General features: G+C 43.6%; 1 protein-coding gene across 1 annotated transcript in view; it reads left to right on the top strand.

Annotated features, from left to right (window-relative positions):
* The first annotated feature begins 9,009 nt into the window (after positions 1-9,009).
* VAV3 (vav guanine nucleotide exchange factor 3) overlaps positions 9,010-10,398 on the top strand; it is a 386,424-nt gene continuing 385,035 nt past the window's right edge. The window contains exon 1 of the mRNA XM_068540417.1: positions 9,010-9,213. Within this exon, the coding sequence (XP_068396518.1) occupies positions 9,010-9,213 (204 nt within the window). The remainder of the gene's footprint in view (positions 9,214-10,398) is intronic.

The raw sequence follows: 10,398 nt of genomic DNA, 5'->3' as shown, positions 1-10,398 counted from the left end.
GCTTAGCTCATTCCTGAAAGATCCTTTGAAGAAGTGGAATTCAGGGCTAGGGTCTTCTCCAGTTCATCTGCAGAGTATGAGAATACTGTGGAGAACTTTTGCGTAGAAAAACTAGAGGGAAAGACAGATCAAACATAGACAATATCTTTAAACCTATATCTCCTTTGAATCTGTTTTTGCAAGCAGCAAAATATTATCTCTATCTTTAAATGCAGGGAAGTGAAAAATGATTTCAAAAAAAATTAGATTATTATGTAAGAGACACATGAGTCTTTCTTCACCGATACTAGTTTCTGGCTCTTTAGAGGTAAACACTTTTTAATCTATAAAGAAACTATTGCCACTTCCGTATATACTCCAAAAGGCATTGCTAAAGAACTTTTAATCTCTGAATGTGAGAGATGTAATGAGAATGAAAAAGCAATTATGAGGCAGATAATCTGCCATAAAATGTCTAAACCGGATGTGGTAGCGAGGAAAGACCTTTCTGTTCATCCTCATTCCAGGGCTGGAGACCCACTGGCTTTGGGTCAGCAGAATGTCTCCTTTTCCTTTTCCTAAAAATTGAACTGGTAGCTTCAGTGGAGGTGTAGGGCCACAGTCATCCAGCATCCACATACAGATCGCAGCGCACAGCTAGAAAGAGAAATGTCAGCCAGCGGCCACATCTTCCCAGGCACTTTCACATAAGAGACAGATCAAAATGAAAGGCACTGATAGGCAGCCAGCAGCAACATCTCATTCACTTTGATTCAAGTAACTCAATTCCCCATCAGTGTGATGGAGAGAGGTTGGGAGACCACAGCCCTTGTGCTGGTATTGATCACTCCTTTTCCCCAGTGGCCAGCACCCGCCCCTCTCCCATTGTATTACGAGAAATCTGAACCATTTTGTGCTGAAGCAGGGTAGCTTGGGAGATGAGTGCTGATACAGGAGGAGGGGGATTTTGTTGTGAATTACGTCGATTAGTCAGGATTTTCAACACTTTGGAGTTTTTAATTAATGCCATCAACTCTTTTTGCTTCATCGAATTGCATCAGTGTCAACATTTTTGGGCCTGGGGGCACCCCAGAAGTTATTCCTGGTTCCTGTTACTTAGAGTGATTAAGTAGACAGAGAGAAAGAGACATAAAGGTGGAGATAGCAGGATTCTAGAAGATAATAGACTTCATTTAGCTGGCTGCTCTTCTAGGCCTACGGCAGACCTCAAGAAAAAGGTATTCTGTGTTTGGTTTATCTAGCAGTCCTAGCTCGGTACGTGTTCATAAGTTTACTCTAGTTTCAACCACTATAAGCAGTTGATATTAAATATGAAAACAGCACCGCACAGAAAAATCTGGGGTCTCTGTGCCAACTGTAATATCCTTGCCTTGCAGTGTTAACTAAATTTTCACAGAGATTTAGTATGGAACCCTGTGTCACTTTCATTCTGTATCCTCACATAAAATTCAAAAGAGTGTTTTGCACTTAGAAAGTGCTAAATATTTATTAAATGTGGTAGGAAAATCAGATCTGATATATTGGCAGGGTTTTTGTTTTTGTTTTTTGGTAATGGACAGTAACCCCCCCTCCACCCTTTTTTTGGGAAATGATTGTTCTTCCTATATTGTAATGACATTTAAAATATACAAAAAGTACTTGTCCTATTTTCTTCAGGTCTACCAATTTCATCCTCTTCTCTCTTTAAAATAATCTGAATTATTACTGTTCTCTCAGAGCCACCCTCTGTAGACTTGCTTCTTTCTTTCTTATATCCTAACACTATGCTCTTATCTAAACAGCCCTGAATTTTAATTCCTGAAATATGTCAGCGAGGGGTGAAAACAAAGTTAGCAGAACACATGAGTTATTTCCTAAATCTAGGAACTTTCTGTAAGAACAACTTAAAAGTTATGGCCAGCAACAAACCAAACAGTTTGAAACAGAAATAATTATTGTGTTTTCATTCGGATCAGATATGGTGTTCTTTTAGTGCTGCCAGTGTCCCCCTTTTGTGTTTGGGCAATAAAAACCAGATTATGATTTTATAGGTAACCTGATGCCACGATTACAGAATGGAACGTAAACTGTCTACAAATACATGAATGTGAGAATGTCTGTGTGTGCACATGTGTGAGGTTAATAAGGCAATGAGGTTTCCATTTTGGTGCTTTTTATTTTTTTAATTTTTAAATAAATTCATTTATTTATTGGCTACATTGGGTCTTCGTTTCTGTGTGCCGGCTTTCTCTAGTTGCGGTGCGCAGGGGCTACTCTTTGTTACGGTGCGCGGGCTTCTCATTGCGGTGGCTTCTCTTTGTTGTGGAACACGGGCTCTAGGCACGCAGGCTGCAGTAGTTGTGGCGCACGGGCTTAGCTGCTCCGCGGCATGTGGGATCTTCGGGGACCAGGGCTGGGACCCGTGTCCCCTGCACTGGCAGGCAGATTCTCAACCACTGTGCCACCAGGGAAGCCCCTATTTTGGTGCTTTTTAGCATTCTCATGTCAGTTCCCAGAAAAGCTGGTTAACCTTTTTGTTAAATCACTCCCGTCTTGTCAAAAGGAGTCTGATGGTCAAGAAAGATACCTACAGGTTTTCTAAACCACAGTGTTTCAAAACCTGATGTTAGTCTGAAGCATAACAAAACACAACAAAATAAAACAAAAGGGTTATATTAGAAAAGAAGAAATGGAATGCTTAACATTTTAAAAATTAAAAAAATAGAATATTTAAGAATAAAAACAAAGCGTTAAAATAACATTACTTTACCAAACAGATTTAGATTCTTTTCCTGATAGATGAATAGCAGTAGGGGGGGAATGTCATTTATGTAAATATTAAAACTGTACTTTAGTCATGAGTTTGCACAGGTGTGGAGCATCTAAAGTTGGTTATGTATAAAGCCATCTCATTGCAGTCTGCTCTTGGGAATCTCTGTATAAATCTCCAGGGAGGCAGAATGGCATCATGTGTGGATGTGTCGATCACGTGTGGATCTTGGCATTAGGATGCTTGGGCTCCAATGCTGGTTCTGCCACTTACTGGCTGCTTGCATTTAGGAAAGATAGCTGAGCTTTCTTAGCCTGAGTTTCCTCATCCCTAAAATGAGGTAAATAGTTGTACTTACCTCAGAGACGTTGAGAATCAAATAAAACAATGCATAGAATGTTCAATAGCTAGCTGTCAGCGCTCATAATATCTCAGTAAATAATAGCTGTTGCTGTTGTTATCTGCTCTCAGGCATGAGGTATGAATTTAATTAGACGTTAACTTTTCCAGGGAGTTTTCAGTTGTGTGATAATGGATTTCAATTGTTAAAGAAAATTTAAACAAAAATCAGGGGGCTTTTTAATACTCCTGTACTCCCTTCACATGGATAAAGCCAATCAGTCCTGCAGAATTGCTTTATTTTCCTAAGGACATTGTTGGTGGCAGGAATAAATCTGGGTGAAATGTGGAAATGGTAAAGGGAACTTTAGCCTTGCTGCTCTCCTCTCCCAGCATTACTATCATTGTATGATTTGCATCTTCTTCATCTCATTCATCCCTCCCTCCCTCTCTCCCTCTCTCCCTCCTTTCTTCCCTCCCTCCCTCTATCTCTATCCCCTACTAGGTGCTAGGCATTGGAGATGTGACATGAATTAGATACAATCCCTGTTCCCAAGGAGCTCACAGGAGGGTCATGGTGCGGGTACAGGGAAGATGGTGGTAGTTGTGGTGTCAGACAAAGAGATAATTATTCTGCAAGGAACTTAGTATAATGATTGAGATATGCATAGAATTTGGAAACAGGAGCACCAAGGACTTCCCACAAAAGTTTCCTTACATTGGATTTTAATATTCACCATTGCAGTGTGAAGAGCTCTCCCTTTGACAGTTTGTTTATATCAACATGCAAATGAAATTGAAATGTTTCCCAAATTAGATTAAGACCTTTATTTACTCACAGGAATACATAACTATTTAGCTTTTCCCTGTAAGTTCGACCTTCTCAGTCATCTTTAAAACATAATGTGTACATGAGTCACAGCTAATGTTTAACAATGGATGAATGTCTAAGCAGGGTTTGAGGGGTACAGCATGTTTAATTGAACCAGATTCTGAGACGACCCAGCTGAGGTGCAATTAACTTGGTGAATTAAACCTTTGGAGCCTCATTTTGTGTGTGTGTGTGTGTGTGTCCCACAGAGAAAGGGGGAACAGTTGTATTTTCATTTATTTGCACATTAGTTACCTAATTAGTCCATCCTTTGTAACAAAAAGACTTAGGGTCATGTTCTTATGGTCCTTTTTAAGCTGTTTCTTTGGAAGCTGTTTGTGTCATAAATTATTTCTAGTAAATTTATTTTGTTAGATTCTAAGTGACATCTTGAAAAAGGGCCATTATTTTCATTGCTGTTGTTCTTATTACTATCAGGACTTAAACAAGTCAGAAGAGAAAAAAAATCCTGAGATCATAACAAGATCCTGCTCAGTTGTACCTAAAAATCTTTAAGTTCTCACTGAATTGGGAACATTTATTAAAAGAATGATTGTTATAGAATTCCCAATCTACCCCCATCCTATCTTCACAACAGCTTTGTGGTATTTATTTATTTATTTTTGTTGCATCAGTTTTTATTTTTATTTATTTTTTTTAACATCTTTATTGGAGTATAATTGCTTTACAATGTTGTGTTAGTTTCTGCTGTATAACAAAGTGAATCAGCTATATGTATACATATATCCCCATATTCCCTCCCTCTTGCGTCTCCCTCCCTCCTTCCCTATCCCACCCACCTAGGTGGTCACAAAGCACCAAGCTGATCTGCCTGTGGCTATGCGGCTGCTTCCCACTAGCTATTTTATATTTGGTAGTGTATATATGTCAATGCCACTCTCTCACATTTAAAGCAGTATCAAATTACTAGAAACTTAAAGCCTGCATCCCTAATGTTTATGTGAAACCAACCAACATTTGATTGTAGTTGAAGAAAATTAACCTAACAGACGGAGAGTCGGATTTCAGTTTGCAGTATACAATATTTATTTTTTTGTGTTTTTAATTCTTTCCTATACTGATTTATCTTCACTATGCTTCAAAATGATGTACCTCTTTTGTGTCATAAATTAAGAAGTAAATAAGGAATAAGAAATTTGGGTTTCTCAATTTCTTCATGGTAGATAAATCTTAGTGCTTTTCTAAACTTAGGAGTTGAAAGAATAAGAAGAATAAAATGGTAAGGATTGAGCGACAACACAGATTCTAGCAAGCAGTGGATTTACGTGGCTCTCACCAGCTTTACTTCAGTCATTTGGTACATTAGGACTGAGGCATAATCTAGTGAATTTTCTAATCCTTACTTTTCTGATTATGGTGTAATTTTGAACATGGAAAGAGACCTAGAATGTGACATCCATCATTTATTGTCTTTCCTGCAGCTCAGGATGCCACCCATCCCATTTTCCATTTGTATAAAGTATAGGGCTGAGGCAAAGATCCAAACCGCAGAGCCATGCTGGAGAGGAGCAGGTTGCCTGCTATGCTGGAGGGTCCAGAAACGCTAACGAGACACACAGGAAGCAGCACACCTTCCTTTCATGGGGCCCTGATACCTGGTGAAACAAATACCGGTGTGAATGCTTCCTGTTCTTTTTGCTCTACCAGGAAGAGAGAACCGAGGGAGTAAAAAGGGGCAACATAGCTCATTTGTTCATTCATTTACTCGCTCAACTAACATTTATTGAGTGCTCGTGGTGCACCAAGCACCAAGGTTGGTTCTGGGAACTTGAAGATGAATAAGTTATCACTCCTGCCTTCAAGGTGTTTCAGTCTAGCAGGGAGAAAGACATTTAAACCAGTAATTAAACTTGCTAAGGTAATTATTACAATGGGGAGCAGTTTCGAACAGAAACAGCATAGCTGTGGAGGCCAATGAAACTCAGGCTGTTACTGAGCTTTGTAACCAGGAGCAAGGTGATTAATGCCTTTCATCTTGGTTCTTCATCTATGGTGGTGGTGGTGGTGATTTCCTCTTACTTGCAGATAATGTACTTGAAGTGCTCAGTAGAGGGCTTGGCATTCAGTAAATGGTAGAGTGTGGATGTGCTTCAGGTGCTCACGTAGGCCTGCAGGGCAGTGGGACCACTGAGTCCCGAGTCTCATGTCATGTGTGCAAGAATGGCTTTCATTGGAACACTGGGGCCCTGGAATGACAAGGAGGTGCCACTGACAGAATTTAGTACCCTATCACTCAACTTATCTTTGTCATTAGGTTGTAAGGTTTTAAAGGAAGGACCACAGATGACAGCTCAAAAAAGCCCATTGCCATTTCTGTTCTCATTTGAATTTCTGACACTAATGTCTTCCACATGACTCAACTTTTGCCACTGAGCTCCTTGTTTACTTGAAGATGCCTGCACTTCCACCAGCCTCCTTCTCTTCTAGGCCTTCCTTATATTTTCCTGTTGCCCTTCTCTCCACTCTCTGGTTTACTGTACTTGAGAGATATTATGTTTTGAAGTTATATTTTTAATATATATATTATATGTCAGATATGTAATATATATAAATTATAAAAAGTTAAATAGAATTTATTAGGTCATTGCTGCCTTTTTGTGAACTAAAAGCTATTGGTTAATGTTTATTGTGTTCTCACTAAGTGATAGGCATCGCATATCTTGGCAGTATATCAGCGCTTCTCAGACTTTAGTGTAAATATATGTCACCTGGGGAATCTTTTTAAAATGTAGGTTTTGATTCATTCGGTGTGGAGGTAGGACCCAAGAGTCTACATTTCTAACAAGCTCCTGGGTGATGCTGTCAGTCCGTAAACTGCATCTTGAATAGCAAGGCACTGTATCATTTGATCCTCACAGCAACACTATGAGGTGAATATTATTTTTCCCATTTTACATATGTGGAAACTGAAGGTTAGAGGAATTAGATCATTTTCCCAAGGTCGTGTTGCTAGAAACTTGCCATGCTCAGACTCTAAACCCAGATCTGCTTCCTGATATATATTGTTTGGGCTTTGGAAGTGTCCTACAACACCCAAAGGTGATCTGATGCTACCTGAAACAAAATTTATATTTTTGTTGACTATTTCTTCCATTTTTATGAAACTTCTCTGTTAATTTGATTTGTCTTTATGCAGGACCTTGTATTACATAGCAATTCAGATGTGTTAGATTTTGTTTCTAAAGATCATATGTAAAGTTTATTTTATTTTTTAAATTTAATTTTTATTTTATATTGGAGTATAGTGGACTTACAAGGCTGTTCGTTTCAGGTGTACAGCAAAAAAGTTTTGTATGATTTATTTGCCAAAATTACAGGTTAGGAAACACTGTACCATTGATGCAATCTGGTTTGAACACAAGAGGAAGTTGCTGGGGAAGGATCAGCGTGAGGAAAGGAAATCCTCAGGCTGATTTATTGTTTAATGCTCAGTGTACACAGTGTGCTACACTTGTCACAGGCTAGTGGGAAAGGACGCAGCCCCTGTGCTTAACAGATCAGATATACTTTCAAAAATAACATTTTGACCTGCTTATAAGATTAATATGGTTCACAATAGAAAATCTGAGCTACAGAAATGTAATAGTAAAATAAAAAATGATCTAAAATCCCACCAAGTGATTTCATGTTTTATTTTATTTTTATTTTCAAAATGTAAAAGAATATATCTCTAAACGGTGACCCAGGACCACATTTACAGAGAGCAGCAAGAGTTCAATGTGGCAATACATTGCGATAAATAATTTAAACACTATTTTTGGTTTTGAGGGGCAGTGGGAGTAAAAGGGGCAGTTAGGAGTCCCCCCAAAGTTTAAGAAATGAGAATGCGCTGCTCAGCCAGCACTAGAGCTCTGGGGTCCTGTTCCACTAAGGGGTCCCAAAGCTTAGCCCAACCGGTGCAGCTGAAGACAGATTAATTGCGCTCAAACCCGGGCCCGTCGCCGACGCATGCGCAGTGTGGCCGCCGTGGCTCCGTGGGCGTTTCACAGGCCTATTCCTCTCCCGCAGGTTTTTGTGCTGTCAGCTGAAGGGCTAGGACTGCGACGCCGAACAGTTCCGAGCCTGAGAGGGCAGAAGGAAACCATCTCTAAGTGAAAAACACATCGCGTCGAAATAGGCTTGGGGTGGGGGGCGGGGAAGGGTTTCAGCAGGCGTCTCCACACACTCACTTTAAGGTGCCAAAACATCTTTACAAGCAACTAACTTGGAGGAACAGGAACTATCTGTGGGAAGAGAATTTAGAGGGTGGGAAGGGGTGAGGGGTAAGGATCTCTGTAACTTTCAGCGTTGCGTTCTCAACATACCCTTTGCCTTTTTTTTTTTTTTTTTCCTTTCCATTTGTCTGGGGAGTCCGGATGCCCCAATTAATCCTTGGCTCCTCTCGGACCCTTTAAAAACTGCCCTTGCCGTTTAGGAGGTCGTAACAGGAGCCCCCACCGGATTACATTGTTCAGACGCACTCTCCCCAAACCGGGAAGGCGTCCGGAGAGAAGATCCCCGGACGCCTGGGGCTGGGTGAGCTCCGCCAACCTGAAGGCTCGTGGTAGGCGGGGGCCCTGGGATCCCCTTGGCCGCCGCCGCCCCTCTCCTCTCCCCTCCCCTCCCCTTCCCCGCCCGGGCCGCTGACCCCAGGCCAGGGCGGCGCGCGCTCTCCCACCCGCGCCTCTGGGGACTCGCAGACGGCAGCGAGACTGGCCGGCGCGCTGGGCATGCTCAGTCGCCCGGCGCCGGGCTCGCGAGTCGGAAGCCTGTGCTCGGTCGCCGCCGCCGAGCCGGCCGGGGCGCACGAAGAGCGCGCGGGACTCGCTGCAGCGGCGGGCGGGCGGCGGCGGACCCGGGCCGAGACCGGAACCAAGCCCCACGCGAGGCCCCCCATCCGCCTGCCGCGGCTCCTGCTCCCTCGCACAGTCGTACACTCGCAGGGAAGGGGCCGACCGCGGCTGGCGTCGGGGAGGCGGAGGAACCGCGGCGGCCGCCGCTGCATCCTCGCCGCCGGCCCCGGCCCGGCAGCGTCCCGGAGCCGTCGGGCATGGAGCCGTGGAAGCAGTGCGCGCTGTGGCTCATCCACTGCAAGGTGCTGCCCGCCAACCACCGGGTGACCTGGGACTCGGCGCAGGTGTTCGACCTGGCTCAGACCCTCCGCGATGGAGTCCTGCTCTGCCAGCTGCTCAACAACCTCCGCGCGCACTCCATCAACCTGAAGGAGATCAACCTGAGGCCGCAGATGTCCCAGGTAAGGAGGCCGGCGCGGGCGCCTCCGCCTCCAGCCGGCATCTCCCATTAAATCAGCCGGCTAATTTCTTTGTGTAAATGCAGACATCTAGGTGCGTTCGGTTTCCCCTGCCTCGCAGCCTTCTGCTTTGCGGACCACTTCGGCTTCTTGTACCTTGGCTTGAGATGGTTTAGCTCTTTAGCTGAAGGCTAGAGCCCTGCGTCCTGAGACGGTATGAGGATTTCGTAAGGGCTTTCTGCGAGGCAGGAACAAGCTGTCTTAGGGTGCCCTGCACCTACCTGTGTGTGTGTGTGTGTGTGTGTGTGTGTGTGTGTGCGCGTGTGTGTGGCGGGAGGCAACGAAAGGAATTTGATCCAGCTCTTTTATAGTAACGATGGAGAGGCATGAAAGGAGCTGATGGGGGTAATTTTGCCTTTAGTCTGTTCTTTTGCTTTGCGTTTCGTCCCCATGTTTTCTTGAAAGCGGAACCATGACATAAAGAGGACTCTAGGAAGTGGAGGGCGTTCCGGTACCGTTATCTGTACAGGAATGAAACTGGCCAAAGGGCGGAAAAGGGATCACAGCAAGGCGGCTGCCCCGAAAGCCCCCGGAGCTTGTGGCCAGCTGGCAAGCTACATGGCTGGGTTTATAGCTAGTCTTAAGCCATGTGAGAAGGAGCAAGTCCAGTCTGTCCCAGCAGCGACAGGAAACGAGAAGTTTCGCTCCAGATTCCGCTTTCCTTCATTCAGTGGTTGCTCAGGTGGTGTGGTGCACTCTTGGCTCCTGTGGCTGGAGCCTTTCCTGGAGGTGCCTCTTTGAGGGGTTAAAAAATGCAACTCCGGAAGGCTGTGTGCACCCTGGAGTAAACTCAAAAGTCACAACTCAGTGGAATGGTAGTTTCTTGGTCCCGTCAGAAAGTTTGCATGCAGAAAGCTGTTAAACACAAGTCAATACATCTGTTTTCTCTTTCAGAATGTAAAAAACCACTTTCAACTGAAAAGGGAGAGGAAAGAGTCCCTTCCATGACACACTTTACCACTAATCCTGAATGATACAGAGCCTCAGCTATTTAGCAACCAGAACAGTGCCTTTTACAACGGAACTGACTTTATATAACGAATAATTATGTTTCTAAAGTTAGGGCACACACATTCCTCTCTTCTTGATGTCAGCGTCTCATCAGGGCCCCTCTGAACCTCAAATTCT

Source organism: Eschrichtius robustus, chromosome 3 (assembly GCF_028021215.1).
Source record: "Eschrichtius robustus isolate mEscRob2 chromosome 3, mEscRob2.pri, whole genome shotgun sequence".
NCBI classification, from domain to species: Eukaryota; Metazoa; Chordata; class Mammalia; order Artiodactyla; family Eschrichtiidae; genus Eschrichtius; species Eschrichtius robustus.
The sequence above is the reverse complement of the archived record's forward strand: the minus strand, read 5'-3'. Positions and strand labels throughout refer to the sequence as shown.